Source organism: Chiloscyllium punctatum, chromosome 9 (genome assembly GCF_047496795.1).
Source record: "Chiloscyllium punctatum isolate Juve2018m chromosome 9, sChiPun1.3, whole genome shotgun sequence".
NCBI classification, from domain to species: Eukaryota; Metazoa; Chordata; class Chondrichthyes; order Orectolobiformes; family Hemiscylliidae; genus Chiloscyllium; species Chiloscyllium punctatum.
In genome coordinates this window covers 442,939-470,620 of record NC_092747.1, presented here as the reverse complement: position 1 = coordinate 470,620, position 27,682 = coordinate 442,939, and the positions used below count along the sequence as shown (strand labels likewise).

Genomic DNA, 27,682 nt, shown 5'->3' with positions numbered 1-27,682 from the left:
GGTGTCATTGTGTTGGTGTGTTTGTTTTGATGTGTTTGTGTTGTGTTGGTGTATTTGTGTTGGTGCGTTTGTGTCGATGTTTTTGGTGTTTTTGTGTTGGTGTATTTGTTTTGGTGTGTTTGGTGTGTTGGTGTGTTTGGTGTGTTTGTGTTAGTGTGTTTGTTGCATTTGTGTTGGTGTGTTTGGTTCATTTGTGTTGGTGGGTTGGGTGTGTTGATGTGTTTGGTGCATTGGTGTTGGTGTGTTTGTTGTGTTGGTGCGTTTGCGTTGGTGTGTTTGGTGTGTTTGTGTTTGTGTTGGTGTGTTTGGTCTGTTTGTGTTGGTGTGTTTGGTGCGGTTGTATTGCTGTGTTTGGTGTGTTTGTGTTACTGTTTTTGGTGTGTTTGTTTTGGTGTGTTTGGTGTGTTTCTGTTGGTGTGTTTGGTGTGTTTCTGTTGGTGTGTTTGGTGTGTTCTGTTGGTGTGTTTGGTGTGTTTATGTTGGTGTGTTTGGTGTGTTTCTGTTGGTGTGTTTGGTGCATTTGTGTTGGTGTGTTTGGTGCATTTGTGTTGGTGTGTTTGGTGCATTTGTGTTGGTGTGTTTGTTGTTTTATGTTGGTGTGATTGGACTGTTTGTGTTGGTGTGTTTGTATTGGTTTGTTTGGTGTGTTTGGTGTGTTTGTGTTGGTGTGTTTGGTGTGTTTGTGTTAGTGAGTTTGTGTTGGTGTGTTTGGTGTGTTTGCATTGGTGTTTTTTCTGCATTTGTCTTGGTGCGTTTGTTTCGGTGTGTTTGTGTTTGTGTGTTTGGTTCGTTTGTGTTGGTGGTTTGGGTGTATTTGTGTTGGTGTGTTTGGTGTGTTGATGTGTTTGGTGCATTGGTGTTGATGTGTTTGGTGTGTTGGTGTGTTTGCGTTGGTGTGTTTGTGTTTGTGTTGGTGTGTTTGGTCTGTTTGTGTTGCTGTGTTTGGTGTGTTTGTGTTACTGTTTTTGGTGTGTTTCTGTTGGTGTGTTTGGTGTGTTTGTGTTGGTGTGTTTGGTGTGTTTGTGTCGGTGTGTTTGGTGTGTTTGTGTTGGTGTTTCTGTTGGTGTGTTTGGTCTGTGTTGGTGTGTTTGGTGTGTTTGTGTTGGTGTGTTTGGTGTGTTTGTGTCTGTGTCTTTGTGTTTGTGTTGGTGTGTTTGGTGTTTTTCTGTTGGTGTGTTTGGTCTGTATTGGTGTGTTTTGTGTGTTTGTGTTGGTGTGTTTGGTGTGTTGGTGTGTTTGATGCATTTGTGCTGGTGTGTTTGTGTTGGCATTTGTGTGTTTGGTGTGTTGGTGTGTTTGATGCATTTGTGCTGGTGTGTTTGTGTTGGCGTTGGTGTGTTTGGTGTGTTGGTGTGTTTGATGCATTTGTGTTGGTGTGTTTGTGTTGGGGTTTGTGTGTTTGGTGTGTTTGTGTTGGTGTGTTTGTTTTGATGTGTTTGTGTTGTGTTGGTGTGTTTGGTGTGTTTGTATTGGTGTGTTTGTATTGGTGTATTTATTTTGGTGTGTTGGTGTGTTTGGTGTGTTTGTGTTAGTGTGTTTGGTGCATTTGTGTTGGTGTGTTTGATGCGTTGGTGTTGGTGGGTTTGGTGTGTTTTTGTTGGTGTTTTTGGTGTGTTGATGTTTTTGGTGCGTTGGTGTTGGTGTGTTTTGGTGTGTTTGGTGTGTTGGTGTGTTTGTTGCATTTGTGTTGGTGTGTTTGGTGCATTTGTGTTGGTGTGTTTGGTGTGTTGGTTTGTTTGTTGTGTTTATGTTGGTGTGATTGGACTGTTTGTGTGGGTGATTTTGCATTGGTTTGTTTGGTGTGTTTGTGTTAGTGTGTTTGGTGTGTTTGTGTTGGTGTGTTTGGTGTGTTTGTGTTGGTGAGTTTGTTTCTGTGTGTTTGTGTTGGTGTGTTTCTTTTGGTGCGTTTGTTTTGGTGTGTTTGGTGTGTTTGGTGTCATTGTGTTGGTGTGTTTGTTTTGATGTGTTTGTGTTGTGTTGGTGTATTTGTGTTGGTGCGTTTGTGTCGATGTTTTTGGTGTTTTTGTGTTGGTGTATTTGTTTTGGTGTGTTTGGTGTGTTTGTGTTAGTGTGTTTGTTGCATTTGTGTTGGTGTGTTTGTTGCATTTGTGTTGGTGTGTTTTGTTCATTTGTGTTGGTGGGTTGGGTGTGTTGATGTGTTTGGTGCATTGGTGTTGGTGTGTTGTGTTGGTGCGTTTGCGTTGGTGTGTTTGGTGTGTTTGTGTTTGTGTTGGTGTGTTTGGTCTGTTTGTGTTGGTGTGTTTGGTGCGTTTGTATTGCTGTGTTTGGTGTGTTTGTGTTACTGTTTTTGGTGTGTTTGTTTTGGTGTGTTTGGTGTGTTTCTGTTGGTGTGTTTGGTCTGTGTTGGTGTGTTTGGTGTGTTTGTGTTGGTGTGTTTGGTGTGTTTCTGTTGGTGTGTTTGGTGTGTTTCTGTTGGTGTGTTTGGTGTGTTTGTGTCTGTGTCTATGTTGTTTTTCTGTTGGTGTGTTTGGTCTGTGTTGGTGTGTTTTGTGTGTTTGTGTTGGTGTGTTTGGTGTGTTTGTGTTGGTGTGTTTGGTGTGTTGGTGTGTTTGATGCGTTTGTGCTGGTGTGTTTGTGTTGGGGTTGGTGTGTTGGTGTGTTTAGTGCATTTGTGTTGGTGTGTTTGGTGTGTTTGTGTTTGTGCGTTTGTGTTGGTGTGTTTGTTTTGGTGTGTTTGGTGTGTTTGGTGTGTTGGTGTTGGTGTGTTTGGTGCATTTGTGTTGGTGTGTTTGGTGTGTTGGTGTTGGTGTGTTTGGTATGTTTGTATTGCTGTGTTTGGTGTGTTTGTGTTACTGTGTTTGGTGTGTTTGTGTTGGTGTGTTTGGTGTGTTTCTGTTGGTGTGTTTGGTATGTTTGTATTGGTGAATTTGGTGTGTTTCTGTTGGTGTGTTTGGTCTGTGTTGGTGTGTTTGGTGTGTTTGTGTTGGTGTGTTTGGTCTGTTTGTGTTGGTGTGTTTGGTGTGTTGGTGTGTTTGGTGTGTTTGTGTTGGTGTGTTTGGTGTGTATGTGTTTGTGTGTTTGGTGTGTTGGTGTGTTTGATGCGTTTGTGCTGGTGTGTTTGTGTTGGTGGGTTTGGTGTGTTTGTGTTGGTATGTTTGGTGTGTTTGTGTTGGTGTGTTTGGTGTGTTTATGTTGGTGTGTTTGGTGTGTTTATGTTGGTGTGTTTGGTGTGTTGGTGTGTTTGTGTTGGTGTGTTTGGTGTGTTTGTGTTGGTATGTTTGGTGTGTTTGTGTTGGTGTGTTTGTGCGTTTGTGTTGGTGTGTTTGGTGTGTTTGTGTTGGTGTGTTTGGTGCATTTGTGTTGGTGAGTTTGGTGTGTTTGTGTTGGTGAGTTTGGTGTGTTTGTGTTGGTGTGTTAGGTCTGTGTTGGTGTGTTTGTGTATGTGTGATTGGTGTGTTTGTGTTGGTGTGTTTGGTGTGTTGATGTGTTTGGTGTGTTTGTGTCTGTGTCTTTGTTGTGTTTGGTCTGTGTTGGTGTGTTTCGTGTGTTTGTGTTGGTGTGTTTGATGCGTTTGTGCTGGTGTGTTTGTGTTGGTGGGTTTGGTGTGTTGGTGTGTTTGTGTTGGTGTGTTTGGTGTTTTTCTGTCTGTGTGTTTGGTCTGTGTTGGTGTGTTTTGTGTGTTTATGTTGGTGTGTTTATGTTGGTGTGTTTGGTGTGTTGGTGTGTTTGATGCGTTTGTCGCCCGAGGCTGGAATCGAACCCAGATCCCTGGTGCTGTGAGGCAGCGGTGTTAACCACTGAGCCACCGTACCGCCCCATTCGATCTCTGCTGTTGATACCTGATATATGCTTCCTTCTTCTTCTTAACCAAAACCTCAATTTCTCCAGTCATCCAGCATTCCCTATACCTACCAGCCTTGCCTTTTGCCCTAATAGGAACATACTCTGTTTCATTTTCCAGCCGTCCCTTTTCCTGCGAACATCTGCCTCCAATCAGCTTTCGAAAGTTCTTGTCTAATACTGTCAAAATTAGCTTTCCTCCAATTTAGAACTTTAACTTTTAGATCCGGTCTATCCTTTTCCATCACTATTTTCAAACTAATAGAATTATGGTCGCTGGCCCCAAAGTGCTCCCCCACTGACACCTCAGTCACCTGCCCTGCCTTATTTTCCAAGAGTAGGCCAAGCTTTGCACCTTCTCTAGTAGGTACATCCACATACTGAATCAGAAAATTGTCTTGTACGCACTTAACAAATTCCTCTCCACTTAGCACTATGGCAATCCCAGTCTATGTTTGGATACTTTAAATCCCCTATCATAACCATGCTAATATTCTTACAGATAACTGAGATCTCCTTACAAATTTGTTTCTCAATTTCCTACTGATTACTGGGGGGGGGGGGGTCTATAGTACAATCCTAATAATGTGATCATCCCTTTCTTATTTCTCAGTTCCACCCAAATAACTTCCCTGGATGTATTTCCGGGAATATCCTCCCTAGTACAGCTGTAATGCTGTCCCTTATCAAAAATGCCACTCCCCCTCCTCTCTTGCCTCCCTTTCTATCCTTCCTGTAGCATTTGTATCCTGAGCTGAAAAATGTGTTGCTGGAAAAGCGCAGCAGGTCAGGCAGCATCAAAGGAGCAGGAGAATTGACGTTTTGGGCATAAGCCCTTCTTCTGGAATCATTCCTGAAGAAGGGCTGATGCCCGAAACGTCGATTCTCCTGCTCCTTTGATGCTGCCTGACCTGCTGCGCTTTTCCAGCAACATGTTTTTCAGCTCTGATCTCCAGCAACTGCAGTCCTCACTTTCCCCGTATTTGTATCCTGGAACATTAAGCTGCCAATCCTGTCCATCCCTGAGTCACATTTCTGTAATTGCTATGGTATCCCAAAGCAATGTCCCTAACCATGCTCTGAATTCATCTGCCTTCCCTGTTAGGCCTCTTGCATTGAAATAAATGCAGTTTAATTTACCTCATTCTCTGCTTTGTTCCCGCCTGCCCTGACTGTTTGACTTGCTCTTTTTCCCAACTGTACCAGTCTCAGATCGATCTCTTTCCGCACTATCTCCCTGGGTCCCACCGCACACCCCCCCCCGCCCCACCCCCCCCCCCCCCACCACCTTACTAGTTTAAATCCTCCCAAGCGGCTGTAGCAAATCTCCCTGCCAGTATATTAGTCCCCTTCCAATTCAGATGCAATCTGTCCTTCTTGTACAGGTTATTTCAATCCCAGAAGAGATTCCAATGATCCAAAAATGTGAATCCTTCTCCTATATACCAGCTCCTCAGCCATGCCTTCATCTGTTCTACCCTCCTATTCCTGCCCTCACTAGCTCGTAGCACTGGGAGTAATCCAGATATTACTACCCTTGAGGACCTCCTTTTTAAATTTCTGCCTAACTCTCTGTAATCTCCCTTCAGAATCTCATCCCTTTCCCTTCCTATGTCGTTGGTTCCAATGTGTAGAATGACCTCCTGCTGGCCCCTCTCCCCCGTGACAGCATTCTGCACTCTCTCCAAGACATCCTTGATCCTGGCACCAGGGAAACAACACACCATTCTGATGTCTCGTTGGCCACAGAAACATCTGTCTGTGCTTCTGACTAGAGAGTCCTCTACCACAATCGATCGCTTGGAACCCAACAAACCCCTTATTACATTAGAGCCTATCTTGCTATCAGAAACTTGGCTGTTTGTGCTACAGTCCCCTGAGAGTCCATCACCCCCTACATTTTCCAAAACAGTGTGCTTGCTTGAGATGGGGAGAGCCACAGAAGACTCCTGCACCACCTGCCTCCCTCTCCTAGCTTTCCTGGAGGTAACCCATCTACCTGACTGCATCTGCATTTTTCTCCCTTCCTATAACCACTATCCATCACACCTCCTAGCTCCTGTAAATTCCTCATTGCCTCTAACTGCTGCTCCAACTGATTCATGTGATCCAATAAGATTCACAACTAAAGACATTTTCTGCAGACATAATCATCAGTAACATGAAAACTCTCCATAAACTCCCACATCCGACAGGAAGAATGCATCACTCTATTAAAGGCCTTCTTTGCGTTTTAACGATCTCTAGACCCAGAAAATACCATAGTCCTACTGCTCAGGCAAGCTTAGTACCTATGTTTTATAATTTTACATTTTAATCAGGAGACAGTTCTCAGTAAAACATATAGCCAAAAATAACCCCTCTAGTCACTATTGTAGATTTACACAAAAAAAGCAAGTTTACCAGTAAAAACTATGTCTCATCTGTTCCTGTGCTGTGAGCTCTCCTACACAGGTTCCTCCAAGGTCAGCTGTGAATTTTGCTGATTGTTCATTTTTCCCAGGCGCACTCTGATGTCCAGAGATACTTGAACTCAAACAGCAAAGGCAGTAACTGTGCAGATTCACTGCTGGGTCAGACAGCAGTATAGGTTACTTTCTCTCTCTCCCTCTCTGACCATGTGATCTCTACCTTGGTCTCTCTTCCTCCTTTTTAAAGTGCTGTTATTTTGATTTTGTTTCCTCAAAGTTCAAAAATAATGCAACTCCTTATAAAACAATAATAACTGCTCCTGGAATTTAAGGAAATCAGCTCCGACACCTAAAATACCTCAAAAAAAGGAACAGCTCTTACAGCCACAATGTTTTCCCATCCTCCATGTTGGAATACCCAGAATATGATTCGTGGAAGAATTAGAAAAGACACAAGGAATGTATTCTTCCCCCAGAGAATGGTAAATATCTGGAATTAATTGCTCAGTTTGGTGGTTGATGCAGAAACCCTCAACTCACTTAAAAAGAGCTTGGATCAGTCCCTGAAGAACTGGAGCCTGTTATGGAGCTGGGCTAGAAAGTGAGAATGGCAGCTAATTTATTTAGCCAGCACATAAACAATGGGTTGAATGTGCTGTAACACACTTCTCTGGTTTCTATAGTTTTTTGATGTGAGGGTAAAACATACCAAGATACAGAGAAACCATAATCCAATCAAATGGCACATCCTGAAAGGGCAGCGTGACTCATCTTGATTCTTAGTTATTTGAAGGGGAATGTGATCTCTCTCTCTCCATCATGGAAAGCAAGCTTCTGATGCTCCTATATCATGTTAATTCATCTCCCTCTCTCTCTCTCTCTCTGTCTGTCTCTAGGACCCTGGGCCCAGCTTTTCTCTCTTCACCCAACCTCTGGTGAACTCCGGACAGCCACAGTGTTGTACAGGCTCGAGAGACATGAGTACGAGTTGACAGCTCTGGCCAGTGACCGTGGGCATCCACCCCAGACCACGTCGCTCGCTATCCGTGTCCAGGTGAACATACTTTTCCCAGTTGGTGTGAAAATGAATTGTTTCAGCATCCAGAATGTTCACTGTTGATGCATGAACCAGATCTTAGGCAGGAACACACAGATGATTCCACAAACAAGGCCAACTGTTTCTTTTATTCATTCTCAGGATATGGGCATCGCTGGCTGGGCCAGCATTTATTGCCCCTGCCTAATTGCCCAGAGGGCAGTTAAGAGTCAACCACATTGCTGTGGGTTCAAATTCCACCATCTGCCATGTTGGGATTCAACCCAGGTCCCCAGGACATGATCTAGGTCTTTGGATTAACAGTCCAGACTCCAGTGATAATGCAGTTGCAGAAAGACATCCCTGCTCGATTACTCAAATCCTCTCGCTGTGAAGGCCAAAATACCATTTGCCTTCTTCACCTCCTGTTGCACCTGCAGTGCTTACCTTCAGTGACTGGTGTGGAGGACACTCAGGTCTTGTTGCACTTTCATCTCTCTCAGTTTATAGCCATTCAGATAATAATCTGTCTTCCTCCCAAAGCGAATAACTTCACATTTACTTCAGGGGTTAGGGAAGGATGTGTTCAGGTGCTCAGGTCTGGAGGCAGGGGGTGGGGAAGAAGTCCTACTCCAGTGATTTGTGTCCCTGCAGAAGATGAGCTTGCTCCTTTCCCAGGGTCTCACCTCACTCCATTAGCACCGTGTCCTGTCACAGTTTTATCTAGTTGCCCTGCAGTGGTTGTCTTCTAACCCCAATGTGTTTCACCCTTTAGGTACTGAGCTCAGCCAACAGCCTGCCTCAGTCTGGCAGCAACTCATTTACCTTCAGTTCTATGGAAGGGAAAGCCCCAGGCTCTATCATTGGTTCAGTGGTCTCCCAGGATCAATCGAGTCGTGCCAATGGGCAGGTGACATATACCCTGGTGGGTGGAACAGATGTGGATGGGAGATTTGTTGTGGACAGATTCACAGGTAAAATTTACTTGGCCCAGGAGCTGGATTACGAATTGGGATCACATTACCAACTGGAGATTACAATTGATGACCTGAGTACAGCTCTCCCCCATAGCACTCTCGCCATTGTCGACATCAATATTGAGGATCGCAATGAATATGCACCACAGTTTGCTGAGGACCCCATCACTCTAGTCATCAATGAGAATGCAGCAGTTGGTACCTCCATCTACACCTTCCAGGCAGTTGATAAAGATGGAAGTGGTCCCAACAGCCAGGTCCAATACACTCTCCTCCAGCAAACACCCCCTGGGAACTTCCTCCACATTGACTCCATGACTGGAACACTGACAGCAGCAGCAGTTATTGACCGGGAGACCACTCCATTCTTCCTGCTGGTGGTACAAGCCATGGACCAAACAGTGGAGAGATCCCAGCGGAAATCCTCAGCTGTAACAGTCCGTGTTTTTGTGACTGATGAAAATGACAATGAGCCCCAGTTCCTGTCTCCATCAGTGCTCCAGGTCATGGAGGACCAGCCCATTAGTAATATCATCTCTTACATCGTTGCCCAGGATGCTGACCTGGGAGAGAACAGCAGACTCAGTTACCGGATCAAATCTGGATTGGGGGCTAACAAGTTACGACTCAACCCAACAACAGGTAAGTAGTTGAGGACCATCTTTCAGAGAGATCACCAATGATGCCTGATGCCCTTTCAGTAACCCCAATTACCTCTAATGGCCTTCAATTTACATCAAACTACACTATTATTCACAGAATTGTCACAGGAGGATGCCATTCGGCCCATCATGTCCCACTGACTGGATGAGTAATTCACCTTAAACCATTCCCCTGCCTTCTCCCCATGGCCCTGCACATTCCCTCTTCACATTACCATCTCATTTAATTTGAAATCCTCGAGTGAACCTGCTACCCCACATATTGAGCCATGTCTCTGTAATTGCTATCAGATTGTACTTATTCATTTGAGGCTGTTGTGACACGTTGGGAGTGAATTTAATTCTGAGCCAGGAGATTTTGATTCAGGTTGCACCTGCTCCTATAATGACACCTTTGTGCAGGCCCATCAGATGAAGGAATTTACATAGTTGTTTATTTTCAGAAAAGATTATTAAAGGATTATAGGGGTGGGTAGGAGAGTGAGGTTTAGTTTGGTCAAATCAGTATAGAAAGGGATTATCAAAGAGCCAAATGGTCTGTTTCTATTCCACAACATGAGACTGTTCATTACTGAGGGGCTGAAAGATGATTGGAGGTTTTCAGGAATGTAGAGTTGAGGTTAAAATCAGATCAGCCATGTGGCCTATTCATTTATTTTGTTTTTAAGTTTGTTTCTACTTAGACTCTATATTTTCATCTGTATTTACACTCTCAGTGCATCCATTGCTGACTGCATTCAGATACAGAGCCTTTAGTTTAATCCTTTTACTCTTTGTAAATTCTCATCTTATTTACGAGCTTTCACTAAAGTTTATACTTTCTATCCTTTCCTGTCATGGTCCAGTTATCATTTCCTGTATTTATATTTTTCTCTTTTGCTTTCTGTCACCTCTTTGAATTAGGAACATCAGAAATGAATTTTGGCCCTGCAGCATGTTCAGAGGAGGTCCATGAGAATGGTCCCAGGAATGAAAAGTTTAACATATGAGGAACATTTGAGGACTCTAGGTCTATACTGGATGGAGTTTAGAAGGATGAGGGAGGGATTTAATGAAACTTAGAGAATACTGAATGGCCTGGACAGAGTGGATGTTGGGAAGATGTTTCCATTGGAGACTAGGACTCGAGGGCACAGCCTTAGAGTAAAGGGAAGACCCTTTAGAACGGAGATAAGGAGAAACCTCTTCAGCCAGAGAGTGGGGAACCTGTGGAATTCATTGCCACAGAAGGTTGTGGAGGTCAGGTCATTGAGTATATTTAGGACTGAGATAAATAGGTTCTTGTGTATTAAGGGGATCAAGGGTTATAGGGAGAAAGCGGGAGAATGGAGTTGAGAAACCAATCAGTCATGATTGAATGGAGTGGAGCAGACTTGATCGGCTGAACGGCCTAATCTTTGCTCCAATGTCTTATGGTCTTATGGTCTAATAGGCCATTCAACCCCTCAAGCCTGTTCTGCAATTCAATAACATCATGGCTGATCTGTGACCATGCTTTATGCCTGTCTTGGGCCCATATCCTTTGTTTAATAAACATTTGTCTATCTCAGATTTAAATTTAACACTTGAATGAACATTGACCGCTCTTTAAGGAAGAGAATTCCAAACCTCCACTACTCTTTAATTTAAGTGTGAATTATACTGTAAATGGCAGAAACCTGAGGAACATTAACACACAGACAGATCTGAGCATGCAGGTCCACAGTTCCTAAAAGTGGGAACACAGGTGGCCATGTTTGCCTTCATCAGCCGGGGCATGGAGTACAGGAGTTGGCGGACCATGTTGCAGTGATATAATACTCTTGTTAGGCTGCATTTGGGGTATTGTGTGCCGTTTTGGTCACCACACGACCAGAAGGACGTGGAAGCTTTGGAAAGAGTGCAGAGAAGTTTCATCAGGATGTTGTCTGTCTCAAGGACCTGATTGGCTCTGAGGAAAGGTTAAAAAGACTGGGATTGTTTTCACTGGAGAAAGGAGACCTGACAGATGGCTACAAAATTATGAGAGGCATTATGATAGGGTGGAGAGTCAGCGGCCTTCTTCCCAGAATTGAAGTTCCAATTACAAGGGGGCACAGGTTCAAGGTGAGAGGGGAAAAGTTTAAGGGAGATGTGCTAGGGATGTTTTTCATGCAGAGAGTGGGAGGAGTCTGGAACACATTGCCAGAAGAGGTGATGGAAGCAGGTACATTGGTGACATTTAAGAGGCATCTGGATGGTTCTATGAATAGGGAGGGAATAGAGGGATATGGACCAAACAAGGGCAGGAGGTTTGTTTTTTTAGTTTAGTTGAGGTAAGATGATCAGCACAGGCTTAGAGGGCCGAAGGGCCTGTTCCTGGACAGCACTTCTCTTCTGTTCTTTTGCTGTTTGTATGTTGAAGTGCTTTTGAACAAATCTCCTGAATAACCTGACTCAAAATCTTTGACAATGCCCAGGTTCTAGAATCTTCAACCAGTGGGAATAGTTTATCTAAATTAAGCCTGTCTCTTCCTGGTAATATCCTGAAGACCTTGATTAGATCAACCTTTAACCTTCTAAATTCAGGAGAAGCCATGCCTCATTTTTCTAATCTCTCCTCATAACCTAACCCCCGAAGTCCAGGTATCATTCTTGTAAACCTGCGTTGAACTCCCTCCAGAACCAATCTATCCATCCTCAGGTGTGGTGCCCCGGTCTGCCCATGGTGCTCTGAGTGAGGTCTGACCAGGGTTTTGTATAACTGCAGTATAATGTTTGAATCGCTATATTCCAGCCTTTTAGATATGAACGCCAGAATTCCATTAGTTTTCTTAATTATTTTCTGTATCTGTTCCATGGCATTTTAAAGAGATATGCAGCTGAACTCCAAAATCTGATTGGAGGTCCACTGCATTTAACTATGTGCTTCTGAAAAATACTCTGATCAACCCTTTCTTGGTCTGAAATGGATAATCTCACACTTGCCAATACAAAAATCCATCAGCCACAGCTCTGCCCATTTGTCTAATCTATCAATATCCTGCTGTAATTTCATGCTGTCATCAACACTGTTTACAAAGCAGCCCAATTTTGTGTCATCAGCAATTTGGATATTTGACTGTTTATGCTATTATCAATGTTGTTACTGAACAGTACGGATAACTGTAGTCTGGTGGGGGGAGTGGATCTGATAAGGGAGTTGTGGAGGGAATGATCTCTCCAGAACGCTGATAGGGGTGGGGAGGGAAATATATCCCTAGTGGTGGGGTCTGTTTGTAGGTGGCGGAAGTGGCGGAAGATGATACGATGTATACAGAAGTTGGTGGGATGGAAGGTGAGGACCAGGGGGATACTGTCCTTGTTGCATTGGAGGGATGGGATTTGAGGGCAGAGGTGCAGGAAGTGGAGGAGATGCGCTGGAGGGCATCATCATTCACGTGGGAAGGTAAATTGTGATCTTGGAGGAAGGAGGCCATCTGGGATGTTCTAAGGCAGAATTAGTCATCCTGGGAACAGATGCAGTGGAAGCTGAGGAATTGGGAATACGAGATGGCAGTTTTATAGGAGGTAAGGTGAAAGGAAGTGTAGTCCAGGTAGCTGTAGGAGTTGGTGGGTTTGTAGTAGATGGCCGTGTTGAGTCGGTCACCGTTAATGGAGATGGAGAGTTCCAGGAAGGGGAGGGAGGTGTCAGAGATGGTCCAGGTAAATTTAAGGTCGGGGTGGAATGTGTTGATGAAGTTGGTGAACTGTTCAACGTCCTCATGGGAGCACGAGGTGTCGCCGATGCAGTCATCAATGTAGCGGAGGAAGAGGTGGGGAGTGGTGCCGGTGAAATTACGGAAGATGGACTGTTCTACATAGCCGACAAAGAGATAGGCATAGCTGGGCCCATACAGGTGCCCATGGTTACCCCTTTTGTCTGGAGGAAGTGGGAGGATTGGAAGGAGAAGTTGTTAAGGGTGAGGACCAGTTCGGCCAGGCAGCATCATCCTCTGCCACGTCTGCCACCTACAAACAGACCCCACCACCAGGGATATATTTCCCTCCCCACCCCTATCAACGTTCCGGAGAGACCATTCCCTCCACAACTCCCTTGTCAGATCCACTCCCCCCACCAGACTACACCCCATTCCCCTGCCACTGCAGGAAGTGTAAAACCTGCGCCCACACCACTCCCCTCACCTCTGTCCAAGGCCCCAAGGGATCCTTTCACATCTGTTACAACTTTACCTGTATCTCTACCAGTGTCATCTACTGTATCCATTACACCCGACGTGGTCTCCTCTACATCGGGGACACAGGGCGCCAACTTGCGGATCGTTTCAGAGAACATCTCTGTGACACCCGCACCCACCAACTCGACGGCTGAACACTTCAATTCTCCCTGAGGAATTTGACACTCCGCCCTCTCCACCTCAGCTCCGTTGATGTAGATGGGGGGGTGTGTCCTCCTTTCTTCCTGAAGTTAACGATCAGTTCTTTAGTTTTGCCGATGTTGAGAGAGGGGTTGTTCTCATTGCACCACATCACCAAGCCCTCTATCTCCTTTCTGTATTCTGACTCAGTGTAGTTTGATATCCATCCTACCATTTGGTGTCATTGAGTAAACTTATAGATAGCGTTCTTTCAGAATTTGGCAACACAGGGAGTACAGGAGGAGGCTGAGAAAGCATCCTTGGGGGCTCCAGTTTGAGGGTTATTGTGGAGGAGATGCAGTTGTCTATCTTCACTGATTGCAGTCTGTGGGTCCGGAAGCTGAGGATCCAGTTGCAGAGGGTGGAGTCAAGACTAAAGTTACAGAGTTTTGAGATCAGTCTGGAGGGGACTGTGGGGATAATGGGGTGCAAGTCCATATATGGCAACTCAAGTGGATAAAGTGGTTAAGATTTGTTTTGATTTATTTATTGTCACATATATTTTGTTACAAAATACAGTAAAAAGTGTTATATAATGTCGTCACCCTCCAGCGCCATCTTAAAACACAAAAAAAACCCCAAAACATAGAATATAAAGGCAGAAAAATGAATAAATAGAGAAAATGTATTCAGCTCTATCGTCCTTCTTGTTAAGTGCTCCTCCATGGGCTATGGTCCCTCAATCATGTCCTGATGTTGTCCACATGAGAAGTGTTACCTCACTTCGTTTTCCTGTTCATTTCTCTCTCCTAAACGTAGAAAGTATTAGATATACAGTTGCCAATCTCAGCTACATCTCTGACAATTCACTCATATCCATTGGCCTATGTTTGTGCGTTGCAGCCATCAGATTAGTTGTCAATGGGATGTGCATTCCAAGAGCCCATTGATTCTGCTGATTCTTGCTGTTGCTTTGTCTGTCTTATATTTTTGTGTCTACTTTTCTATTACTTCTCTTTCTGCTTTTAGAGTAATCGAGTCATAGAGATGTGCAGCATGGAAACACACCCTTCAAACCATCTCATCCATGTCAACCAGATATCCCAACCTAATCTAGTCCCATTTGCTAGCACTTGGCCACTCCAAACCCTTCTTATTCATACTCCTATCCAGATGCCTTTTAAATGTAGTAACTGGCCTCCACCACTTCCACTGGCAGCTCGTTCCATACACACACCACCCTCTGCATGAAAAAGTTGCCCTTTAGGTCCCTTTTAAATCTTTCCCCTCTCACCTTTTCTCAAATCTAACTTCTTTCTCTAATCCTGATCCACTCAATCCACCTCATTCCCAAAAGCCAGGTCTGGTAGTGCCTCTTGTCTTATTCAGTGAGCACATCCTGCTGCAGGTGGTTAACTCACTGCTCTCAGGTCTAGTGCTATCTGCCCTCTATTTTGAGCACCTGGTATTACTCCCTTCCTCTCTCTCCTGATTACAGTGCCCTCACCTCATTTAAACCCCGTCCTGTAGCACAAGCACCGGTTCTGAAAGCACCTCACTCTCAGCTGTATTCAGGTGTAACCTGCCTGGCTTGTACAGGTGCCATCTTCCCTGAGCCAGTCCCAGCTCTCCCAGGAACTGGAAGTCTTTCCTCCTGCCCCCTTTCCAGCCACACATTCATTTGCCTTACCCTCCTATTCCTGCATTTCCTGCACAAGGCACTCGTAGGTGATCTGGAGATTACTACATTTGAGATCCTACTTGCTCCCCCAGATTCTGATTGCAGGACCATATCCATCTTTATGCCTATATTATTGATACCGACGTGTATCACAACCTCCATGTAATCACCTTTCCCCTTCAGGGCGCTCTGTAGCTGGAACCAGGAGGTTACACACCATCCTATGGTCTGTGGCTGCAGAAACAGCTGTGTGTTGCTGTAACTGTCAAATCTGCTGTCACTATGGCTCTTGTCTTATTTGTGTCCCCCACACCCATACAGCTGAGACCCTCCTCCCTCATTACAAACTGGCCAGCATTTATTGTCCATCCATTGCTGCCTCCCTGAACACTAAAGTCCATTTGCTGTGGGTAGATTCCGAAACCAAAGCTCAAGCTGCAGTAACTGTTGCAGGTTCTACAGGATGTGGAGATTCACCAACAATTGCCATTAACTCTCAGTCACACTGACATCTCCCCATTTGTCCCCACTCTTCAATATCCCAGATGTCAATAATATATTCCCAGGAACCCTGACCCCTAATCCTTGACCTGCAGTATTCCTGGGAGCAATGTGATTGGTCAGTAATAGTCCCTTCTGTTTGACTGCAGGGGCTTTGTCCATTGTGAAAGAACTGGATTGCGAAGAGCAGAGTTGGATTAACCTGACGATTGAGGCCTCAGATCATGGAACATTCCGGCGTTCAGCCACCCAGCTGCTCCACATTCAGTTGATTGATGTCAATGATGAGGTACCAACATTTGATAAGAAACTTTACGAAGCCAGTGTCCTGGAGAATCAAGCAGCTGGCACCCAGGTCATTAAGATACACGCCACCGACAGAGACCAAGGTAACCAAGCAGCCACTGCATACATCAGCAGTCAGGCTGGGCACGAGTGAGGGTCAGAGAGTTAATGGTGACAGAGTGGATGACAGAGAGGTTGATTTGATTTGGTTTATTATTGTCACATTAAAAAGTATTGTATTGCATGCTCCCGAGACAAGTCATTCCTTACCTAAGTACATCAGGGTAATAGAACAGAATGCAGAATATAGTGTTACAGCTACAGAGAAGGTGCAGAGAAAGCCCAACTCTAATGTATAAAAGGTCCATTCATAAGTCTGATAACAGCTGGGAGGAAGCAATTCTTGACTCTGTTAGGTATTTTCAAACCTTTATGTCTTCTGCCAGATGAAAGAGAGTATAACTGGGGTGGGGAGGGTTCTTTAATGACGTTAGCTGTTTTTCTGAGGCAGCAGGAAGTGTTGACGGGGCCAATGGATGGAAGGTTGGTTTGTGGGATGGACTGGGCTGTGTTCATGACTCTCTGTAATTTCTTGCGTTCTTTGGAGAAGCAGTTATCATACCAAGCTGGATGGTACATCTATAACAATTGTTGAGTCATTGTCAATATGCTGAAGTTCCTCTGGAATTTGTGGCAGTAGAGGCATTGATGTGCTTTCTTGACTGTAGTTTTGATGTGAATGGACCAGGATAGATTGTTGGTGATATTTCCTCCAAGGAACTTGAAGCTCTTGACCATCTCTACCTCAGCACGCATGTTACAGATAGAGGGATGTACACCGCTTACACCGCTCCACTTCATGATGTGATGACCAGCTCCTTTATTTTGCTGACTTTGAGGGAGAGATTGTTGACTTTACACCATGCCACTAAGCTGTCTACCTCTTTCCTGTACTCTGTCTCATCGTTTGAGATCTAATCCACTACTGAGGTGTCATCAGCAAATTTGTAAATGGAATTTGAGTTGAATTTGGCCACAGTCATGAGTGTAAAAGAAATATAGTATGGGGCTGAATACACAGCCTCGCGGGGGTGCAGGTGTTGTGGATTATTGTGGAGGAGATGTTATGGCCTATCCTTCCTGATTGCGGTCTGTGGGTCAGGAAGTTGAAGATCTAGTTCCAGAGGTGGGGAGCAGAGTCCTAAGTCTCAGAAGTTGGAGATGGGTTTGGATAGAATTATGGGGTTGATGCTGGAACTAAAGCCAATAAATAGGAGTCTGATGAAGGTGTCCTTGTATCCAGATGTTCCAGGGCTGGGTTTAGGACCTTGGGAGATGGTAGCTACTGTGGACCTATTATGACGGTAGGCAAATTGTGGTGGATCAAGGCAATCTTGGAGGAGTGGGTTGGTGTGTGCCTTTAATAACCCTTGAAACACTTCATAGCGATGGATGGCAGAGCAGTTGGACATTAGCCATTAAGGATGGAATGGATGATGGAGTTGGTGACAGGAAGGATGATGGGAAAAGTGACAAGAGGGCACAGATTGAAGGTTGGGTGATGGGGACTCAGTTCCATGTTTATTTTTGTAAACCTTGTCCATTGTGTCTATTCTAATGTTGATCTTTGTCAGTCTGAGCTGTGGTTTTTTTTTCTGTAGGTTTAAATGGTCTCCTGAGATATGGAGGGCTGGTGGATGACAGCTTCTCCATTGACCCAGTGACCGGTGTAATAACAACCAGCCGATCCTTAGACAGAGAGCAACAGGATCACTACCAACTCACAGGTAAGTGACCAGTAACTCTATGAAAGAACTCCAAACCATTCTCCCTCCTCTTCCCACCTCTCTGTCTCTCTCCCTCCTCTCTCTTCTCCTCTGTCACTTTTTTTCTCTCTCTCCTCTCATTCTCTCTCTTTCTTGTTTTCTTTGTCCTCTCCCACACGCGCGCTCTCTCTCTCTCTCCTGTGTGCTCTCTCTCTCCTGCATGCTCTCTCTCTCCCGCGTGCTTTCTCTCTCTCCTGCGTGCTCTCTCTCACCCGTGTGCCCTCTCTCTCTCTCTCTCACTCGTGTGCTCTCTCTCTCCCGCATGCTCTCTCTCTCCTGTGTGCTCTCTCTCTCTCACCTGTGTGCTGTCTCTCTCCTGTGTGCTCTCTCTCTCTCTCCCGTGTGCTCTCTCTCCCGTGCGCTCTCTCTCTCTCCCGTGCACGCTCTCTCTCTCTCCTGTGTGCTCTCTCTCTCTCCCGTGCACTCTCTCTCTCTCCCGCGTGCTCTCTCTCTCCTGTGTGCTCTCTCTCTCTCCCGTGCGCGCTCTCTCTCTCCCCCACATGCTGTGCCTCCTGCGTGCTCTCTCTCCTGTACACTCTCTCTCCCACACACTCTCTCTGTCTAGATTGGTTTTCCTGCTTGTGCCTTGTATCCCTCCCTAATTCCTGATACCAGACCTCTGTCTATCCAAGCCTAAACAGCGTAGACTGCCCACCTTTCTAGGGTAGAAAATTCTTGAGATTCACAGCCTTCTGATTGAAGACGTTCCTCAACATCTCAGTCCTTAATCTTTACACTGAGCTCTCTGTTTTAGATTCCCAGTTTGGGGAAGCAATCTCCTTGTCAAGCCTCTTAAGAATTTTTAATGTTTCACTGAGGTTGCCTCTCATTTATCTAAACTTGCAAATTGTTTCGAGTCCCTTCCTAGGACAAGCATGTCATCTCGGGAAACATTCTTGTGAACACTTGCTGCCTCTGTCTTTTTGTCTCCCTCTCTCTGGCTGTCTCACTGTCCCCTTTCTTGTTCTCCCCTTTTCAATACTGTGCCTATTGTTATCCCAACTCGTTCATATGCTCTCTCTCTCTCTCTCTCTTCATTTCTCTATTACAGTCTCTCTCACCTTCTTTATCTCTCATTCTCTACCTCGTTGCTTCTGTTTACTAATAGACTGTTTATTGTAGTTTATGCTAAAGATAGTGGGAGCCCCCCCAATGTTGCCACAGTGACAGTTTCCATCAAGATCGAAGATGAGAATGACAACAAGCCTATGTTTGAGAAGGATGTGTACGAGCTGCAAGTTCCAGAAAACCAGGAGCGAGTCCCACTCTTCACAATGAAGGCAACAGATAAGGATGCGGGGGAGAACGGATGTGTGCAATATGAGATCATTGGTAAGATTGAAAAAGTGTTTGTGGTGTGCTTACAGTGCCATAACATCATATAACCATAAAGAAACAAGAGCAGGAGTAGGCCATTTGGCCCATCAGGTCTGTTCCACCATTCAATAAGATCACAGCTGATCTGATAATCCTCAACTCTACTTTCCTGCCTTTCTCCCATAACCCTCGGTTCCCCTCTTACTGATTAAAAATCTCTCTATCTCAGCCTCAAATATACTTAATATGCTTAATAATATACTTAATGACCAGCTCCTACAGAATTACACAGATTCACAAACTTCTGAGTGAAGGGATTCTTCCTTATCAGGATCTTAAATGAGCAACTCCTTAATCTGAGATGATTCCCTCTGGTCCCAGACATTCCCACAAGGGGAAACAGCCTTTCTGCATCTCCAGCTGTCCGCTGCAGTGGTCGGTATATTGGGTCCAGGTTGATGTGCTTATTGATTGAATCTGTGGATGAATGCCATGCCTCTAGGAATTCCCTGGCCGTTCTCTGTTTGGCTTGTCCTATAATAGTAGTGTTGTCCCAGTCGAATTCATGTTGCTTGTCATCTGAGTGTGTGGCAACTAAGGATAGCTGGTCGTGTCGTTTCGTGGCTAGTTGGTGTTCATGGATGCGGATCGTTAGCTGTCTTCCTGTTTGTCCTATGTAGTGTTTTGTGCAGTCCTTGCATGGGATTTTGTACACTACATTGGATTTGCTCATGCTGGGTATCAGGTCCTTCGTTCTGGTGAGTTGTTGTCTGAGAGTGGCTGTTGGTTTGTGTGCTGTTATGAGTCCTAGTGGTCTCAGTAATCTAGCTGTTCAGAAATGCTCTTGATGTATGGTGAATCCACAGATTCAATCAATAAGTACATCGACCTGGACCCAATATACCGGCCACTGCAGCGGACAGGTGGAACTGAAACCGGAAGCGGCAGATTCAAACCACTATAGATGCCGGAGGAAACATCACAGAAGCGCTTCACAGGAGGCTCCCAAGCACTGAGGATGTCACCTAGACAGGGGACGAAACGTCTGCAACACAAATTCCCAGCTCAGCGAACAGAACCACAACAACGAGCACCCGAGCTACGAATCTTCTCACAAACTTTGAACAGTCTCTCCATCCCCAGATCAGCCGAGGGAACCTTTCCTGGACTGTCTCTGATGCCAGTTTATTTTTCCTTAGACACGGGGCCCAAAGCTGTTCACAGTATTCCGGCTGTGGGCTGACTAGTACCTTGTATAGTTTTAGCAAAACCTCCCTACTTTTATACTCCATTCCCTTGAAATAAAGGCCAACGTTCCACTTGCCTTCCCGATAACTCACTTAAGGTGGATGCTTCAGTGATTCATAGACAAGGACTTCGAATCCCTCTGTTCTGTAGCTTTCTGAAATCTTTCAGAATTAAAATAATATTCATCTCCTCTATTGTTCCAGCCAAAATGCAGAACATTACATTTCCCCATGTTATATTGCATCTGCCATGTTTTTGAACACTTACCTAACATCTCTCCATCCCTCTGTATATTCTGAGTCATTCTCACCACTTGCCTGCCCAGCCATTTTTGTATCATGTGCAAACTTGACTATTGTGCCGTCACTTTCCTCATCCATGTCTTTAATATTTATTGTAAATAATTGTGGCCCTAGCACTGGGCCCTGTGGCATCCATAATGAAAACAACCTCCTTATTCCAATTCTCTGCCTTCTGTTAGTCAGCCAGTCCCCTATCCATACTAAAATATCACTTCCAACACTATGAACTCTTATCTTATTATGTAACTTAATGTATGGTACCTGATTAAACATCTGAAAATCCAAATACATCACACCCACTGCTTCCCCTTTATCTACCCTGCTTGTTACCTCCTGAAAGAGTTCTAATAGATTTGTCAGTTATGATTTTCCCTTCATGAAGACATGACTGCTTCATCATATGATGCATTCTAAAAGGCTCTGCTATCGCAGAGTTTAAAACAGGTCTAACATTTTCTTAATTACAGATGTTAAGCTAACCTACCAATAATTATCTGTTTATGCCCATTCCCCTTTTTAAAGAAAGGTGTAACATTGGCAGTTTTCCAATCCTCTTGTCCTTATCCAGAATCTGAAGATCCCTGGAAGATTACTCCAGTGCACACACTATCTCTATAGCTACTCCCTTTAAAATCTAAAGATGCATTCTATCAGGTCAGGCAACTAATTGATCTTTTGCCCTATAGTTTCCTGAGCCCTTTTTCTCCAGTGATCGTTATTATCGTTGTTTCTTCTCTTCTTTTTACGCCTGGATTATTTAAATTTGTGTCATCCACTGTGAAGATTGATGTGAAATGTTTATTGCCCATTATTATTTCTCCAACCTCATTGTCTCAGCGCCCTACATTCACTTTGATCTCTCTCTTTACCTTTTGATATATTTAAAGAAGCTCTTGCTGTCTGGCTCTTACAAATTTAGCCTCAAAGTTTATTTTCTCCCTCTTTATTTTTTTTTAGTCATCTTTTTTAGTCACCTATGTTGGCTTTTAAAATTTTCCAACCCTCTGACTTACCACTAGTCATTGCCACATTCAATTTTTTTTCTTTAATGTCTGCAGCAGGTGGTGAGGGAGCCAACAAGAAGGAAGAACATATTTCACCTCATCCTCACTAATGTAGGAATGTCGGAGCATAGGAACAGGAATAGACCAATCAAGCATGTTCTGCCATTTAATGAGATCATGGCTAATCTGTGGTTTAATTCCATTTTACTGCCTTTGGCCCAGATCCCCCCCCCTGGTTCTGAGGAAGGGTCACTGGACCTGAAACATTAACTCCAATTTCTCTCCACAGATGCTGCCAGTCATGCTGAGTTTTTCCAGCAATCTTTGTTTTTGTCCCTTAATATCATTGCTTAATAAAAATATATCTATCTCAGATTTAAAATTAACAACTGATCTTGGATCCACTGTCATTTACAGAAGAGGGTTCCAAACCTCACCCACTCTTTGTTTGTGGAAATCCTTCCTAACATCTCTCCTCAATGCTCTGACCCTAATTCTCAAACTATGCTCCTTTGTTCCAAGATCCCCAAGCAGCGGAAATAGATTATCTCTATTGACCCTGTCTTTTCCTGTTAATATCTTGAGGACTTCAATGAGATCAGTTCTTATCCTTTGAAATTCTCGAGAAAGCAGATCTAATTTTTCTAATCTCTCCTCATAACTTAACCCCTGAAGTCCAGGTATCATTCTTGTAAACCTATGTTGTACTCCCTCCAAGATCAGTATCTCCTTCCTAAAGTGTGGAGCTCAGATCTGCTCAGAATTCTCCAAGTGGGGTCTCACCAGAGTTTTGTATAGCTGCAGCATAATGAGTGCATTCTTGCGCTCCAGTCCTCTCGATATAAAAGGCAGTTTTCCATTCATTTTCTTGATTACTTTCTGCACCTGTTTGTGGCATTTTAAATATCCATGCACCTGAACTGTCAAATTTCTCTGGACATCCACTGTATTTAACTCGATACTGTCGAGAAAGTGCCCTAATCTATCCTTTTCTCAGTCAAAATTAATAACCTCACATTTGCTTACATTGAACTCCATCTGCCACAGTTTTACCTATTCACTCATTCTGTCAACATCCCATTGTAATTTTATGCTATCATCTTCACTGTCTAAAATACTGACTAACATTTTGTCCTCAACAAATTTGGATATATGACTTTCTATGCCATTGTCCAAATTGTTAATAAATAATGTCAACAATTCAAACCCTAACATAGATCCTGTGGGACACCAATGGTCACATTCTGGCAGTTTGAGCACCTACCCTTATCCTTACTTTCTGTTGCCTGCCACTTATCCAATTTCTCAACCGTGTCCTCAGTTCTACGAACATCAACCTTAATTAACAGTCTCCTACGTGGAACTTTATGAGAACTTGTTAAACACCTCTTGAAAGTCCATATAAACAACATCCATTGACATGCCCGGGTCCACTACCTTAGTCACCTCTTCAAAAACTTTAATGAGGTTTGTTAGCATGACCTACTTGTCATGATTCCATGACAACTGTTCCTGATTAATTGAAATTTTTCAAGTTGTTCAGTTATGCCATCTTTGATTATAAACTCCAACAGGTTCCCCGCCATAAATGTTAGGCTAACTGGTCTGCAATTCCCTGATTTTCGTCTTTTTCCCTCTTATAAAGCGGAGTGATATGCAATCTTTCAATCGTGAGGGATGACTCCTATATGGAGGGAACTACTGCAGATGCATCTGTCCAGCCAGTGTCAGTAAGAGTGACCAACACACAGTCCCGTCTTCACATTGAGAATAACCTTCATTGTGTTGTATGTCACTATCACCGTGCTAAATGGGATAGACTTGAAACCAATCTAGCAATTCAAGACTGGGCATCCATGAGCTGCTGTGGGCCATTAACAGCAGCAGAACTGTACTCCAGCACAATCTGCATCCTCATGGCCTGGCATCTGCCCCACACGACCATTACCATCAATCCAGGGCATCGATGGTGAGTGCAGGAGGGCATGCCAGGAGCAACACCAGGCAAACCTAAAGGTGAGGTGTCAGCCTGATGAAGCCACCAAACAAGACTACTTGTGTAAACAGCAAGTGATAGATGGAGCTAAGCAATCCTACAACCAACGGATCAGATCTAAGCTCTGCAGTCTCACCAATTCCTGTCATAAATGTTGGTGGACCATTAAACAACTCACTGGAGGAAGAGGCTCCACCAATACCCCACCCTCAATGATGAAAGAGCCCAGCACATTAGTGCAAAAGATAAGGCTGAAGCTTTCGCTTCAGCCAGAACTGCTAAGTAGATGATCCATCTCAGCCTCCTCCAGTGGTCCCCAGCATCACAGATACCAGTATTCAGCCAATTTGAATCACTGCACGTGATTTTAAGAAATAGTTGGAGGCTTTAAATACTGACAAGGCTATGGGCCCTGATAACATTCCGCATTAGCACTGAAGACCTTGTACTCCAAAAGTTGCTGCTCACCTGGCCAAGCTCTTCCAGTACAGTTACAACACTGGCATTTACCTGACAATGTGGAAAATTGCCCAGGTATATCCTGTACATAAAAAAGTAGGACAAATCCAACCCGGTCAATTACTGCCCCATCAGTCTCCTCTCGATCATCAGTGAAGTGATGGAAGGTTCCATCAACACTGCTATCAAGCTGCACCTGCTCAGCAATAACCTGTTCAGTGACACCCAGTTTGGGTTCCCCCAGGGCCATCAGCTCCTGATCTTATTACAGAAACTGAACCAGAACAGAAACATAATTCCTAGAATTCCTACCCAAATGACATTGTAGGTCAAACTACAGCTTGTGGCCCACAGTGGTCCAATACGAGAGTTCGCCATGAACAACTAGGAAAGGCCAGTAAGTGTTTGCCCAACCAGTGAGATCCACATCTCATGAATAAATTTATAAAAGTGGGTCCTCCTGTGTCTGGATTCCCATCAGGACCTGCCCCCATAGAATCATACAGTACAAAAGAGGACTTTCAACCCATCATATCTGAAGTGAGCAAAACTGCTCTAACTCTACACTAGTCCCACTTTTCTACACTACTCCACATCCCTGAATGCTATGACATGTCAGTTGCCTGTCCAAGTACTTCTTAAAGGTTGTGAGGTTCCCACCTCAACTAGCCACCTCCCAGCCAGTGCATTCCAGAAACCGACCACCCTCTGGGTGAAAAAGCTTTTCTTCAAATCACCTCCTGCCTTTCATCTACAAAATGTATGCCATTGTCCTATTCTTCAACTAAGGGGAACAGCTGCTTTCTACCCATCATGTCCATGCCTCTCATGATTTTATACACCTCTATCAGGTCCCCCTTGGCCTCCTCTGCTCCAAGGTTAATAACCAGAGTTTATCCAGCCTCACTTCATCACTAACCTGCTCCATTTCCAGGCAACATCCTGGTGAATCTCCTCTATACTCCCATCCGTTGAAAGCACATCTTTCCTACAGAGTGGACACCAGAACTACACACAGTACTCCAGCTGGGCCCTCCCCAAAGTTCTGTACAACTCCAACATAGTATCCCTGCCTATATAATCTGTGCCATGACTGTGCCATGACTGTGCCACGACTGATAAAATTCCATCTGTCAATTAAATACCCACCTGACCAATCCGTTGATATCCACCTGTAAGTTAAGACCTTTGTGTCATCCTCAAACTGACTTATCAAACCCCCCCCCCGCCCCCACCTCCGCCCCCCCCCCGCCCAACCACCACCCCCCCCCACCCCCCCCCACCCCCACCCCCACCCCCCCACCCCCCCCCCCCCCCCCCGCCCAACCACCACCACCATCTCCATTATTTATGAATGCCAGTGCTGATCCCACTTCACACCAGGCTCCAGTCACACACATAGCCTTCTACCTCTACCCTCCAATATAAATGGTGCCCTCCTCGAAAAATTCCACCAAATTTGTGAGACGTGACCTCTCTCTGACAAAGCCATGCTTGCTACCCCAATCAAGCCTCGGTTCTCCAAGTGGAGATTAATTCTTCTTCAGAATTTTCTCCAATAGTTTCCCTATTACTGATCTGAGACTCACCAGTCTGTAATTCTCTGGTTTATCCTTACCACCCTTCTTGTGAAGTGGAACCACATTAGCTATTCTCCAGTCCCCTGTGGCCAGGAAGGAATTAAAAACTTGAGTCAGAGCCTCTGTAATTTCGTCCCTCATCTCCCACAGCATTCTGAGATACAACTCATCCAGTCCTGGGGATTTGTCCACTTTAAGCCTAATCAAAACCTTCACTGACTCCTCATTTCTGATGTCAATCTGCTCACGTGAAGGCAGATGTGAAGTGCTGGATTAGTTCTCTCCCAATGTCCTCCAGCTCCACACACAGATTCCCCCCTTGGTCCCTAATAGACCCAATTCTTTTGCTTGTTATTCTCTTGCTCGTGGTGTACTTGTAGGTTATTTTGGGAATCTCCCTAATCTTACCCACTAAAGTCTTATCATGCATCCTCCTTGCACTCCTAATTGCTTTCTTAAGCTTCCTCCTGCACTTTCAATAGGCCACTATAGCCTCCCTTTGTATCTGTCAAAAGCCGCTCTCTTACTTTTTATCCAGTCCTAACATTCTGAGACACCCAAGATTCTCTGGGCTTGTTGCTCCTACATTTCACCTTGAAGGGAACATGTTGGGCCTGATCTCTGTCCAGTACCTTTTCAAAAACTTCCCACTGTTCAGCTATAGATTTACATTCAAGGGGCTATTCACTTTGGCCAGATCCTTTGTTATTTTAATAAAATCTGCCTCCCCCCATCCAAAACCCCCTTTTCCAGACCATCTTGTTCCTTTTCCATAACAGTGTTGTTGTCGCTATCATTGAAATGCTCTCTCACTGCCTGGATTCATTCCCAGAATTTGGTCCAGCATTACACTGTTCTTTGGTGGACCATCTATATGTTGGTATAAAAAACTTTCCTGAATACATTTCAAAAAATCTACCACTTCTAAACATAGAACATATCTACAGTTGACTGCTGATTGTTTGGGGGCTTATAATACACTCCCAGTGGTATGGGAGAAAGTGAAGACTGCAGATACTGGAGATCAGAGTCAAGAGTGTGGTGATGGAAAAGCACAGCCTCATTCCTGATGAAGGGCTTATGCTCGAAACATTGATTTTCCTGCTCCTCAGATACTGTGCTTTTCCAGCACCACAGTCTCAACTCCCAGCAGTGTGACTACTGTCCTTTTTAATTCCTAAACTCTACTTACAAAGCCTCATTTGAAGACCCGTCTAAGATATCATCCCTCTTTAATGAATAATATGACATCACCTCCTCTTTTACATCCTCTCCTATCCTGCCTGAAGATCCTATGCACTGGAATGTTGAATTGCCATTCCTGGCCATCTCTCTGCCATGTCTCTGTGATAGCCATAACATCACAATTCCACCTGTCAATACATGCCCTGAACTCATCTGTCTTACTCCTACCATTAAGGTAGAGGCCATGTCCTCTTTAGCATGCTTTGAGATATTTGGAGTAATGTTGCAGATGTGAGTGTGACCATGAGAGTGTGTCACAATAGCCTAGTGGTATTATCACTAGAGTATTAATCTAGTGATTCCCCAATAATGATCTGGGAGCCCAGGTTCAAATTCCGCTGTGACAGATTGTGAATTTTGAATTAGAGTGACACAATGTGGAAACAGGTCCTTCGGTCCATGCTGACCACAGTGCCTACTCAGCTGGTTCCAATTGCCTGCATTTGATCCAGATCCCTCTAAACCTTTCCCATCCATGTACCTATCCAAACATTTTTTTAAATGTTGCTATTGTACCTGCCTAAGTCACTTGCTTTGGCAGCTCATTCCATATACGCACCACTCTCTGTGTGAAGACATTGACTCTCAAGTCCTTCTTAAATCTTTCCGCTGTCACCTTAACCCTATGCCCTCTAGTTTTCAATTCCCCATCCCTCGGAAAAAGACTATATGCATTCATCCTCTCTATGCCCCTCATAATTTTATGCACTTCAATAAGGTCATCCCCCCATTTTCCTACATTCCAAGGAATAAAGTCCTGTCTTGGCCAAGTTTGCACGTTTTCCCCATATCTGCCGGGCTTCCTCTGGGTGCTCCAGTTTCCTCCCACAATCCCAAAATGTGCAGGTTAGGTGAATTAGCCATGTTAAATTGCCCGTTGTGTTCAGAGCAGCGTAGGTTAGGTGCAATAATCAGGGGTAAATATAGGATTATAGGGTAGGGGAATGAGTCTGGGTGGGTTACTCTTCAGAGCGACAGTGTGACTTGTTGGGCTGAAGGGCCTGTTTCCACACTGCTGGGATTCTATGATTCCAT

General features: G+C 44.5%; 1 protein-coding gene across 2 annotated transcripts in view; it reads left to right on the top strand.

The window, feature by feature from the left end:
• The window catches only part of LOC140481056 (protocadherin-16-like), a 367,181-nt gene that overhangs the window by 272,474 nt on the left and 67,025 nt on the right, over nucleotides 1-27,682 (top strand). For both annotated transcript variants that reach the window (XM_072576651.1, XM_072576652.1), the window contains 5 exons: nucleotides 7,109-7,266; nucleotides 8,024-8,867; nucleotides 15,535-15,774; nucleotides 17,332-17,457; nucleotides 18,619-18,828. In XM_072576651.1, the coding sequence (XP_072432752.1) occupies nucleotides 7,109-7,266; nucleotides 8,024-8,867; nucleotides 15,535-15,774; nucleotides 17,332-17,457; nucleotides 18,619-18,828 (1,578 nt within the window). The remainder of the gene's footprint in view (nucleotides 1-7,108; nucleotides 7,267-8,023; nucleotides 8,868-15,534; nucleotides 15,775-17,331; nucleotides 17,458-18,618; nucleotides 18,829-27,682) is intronic.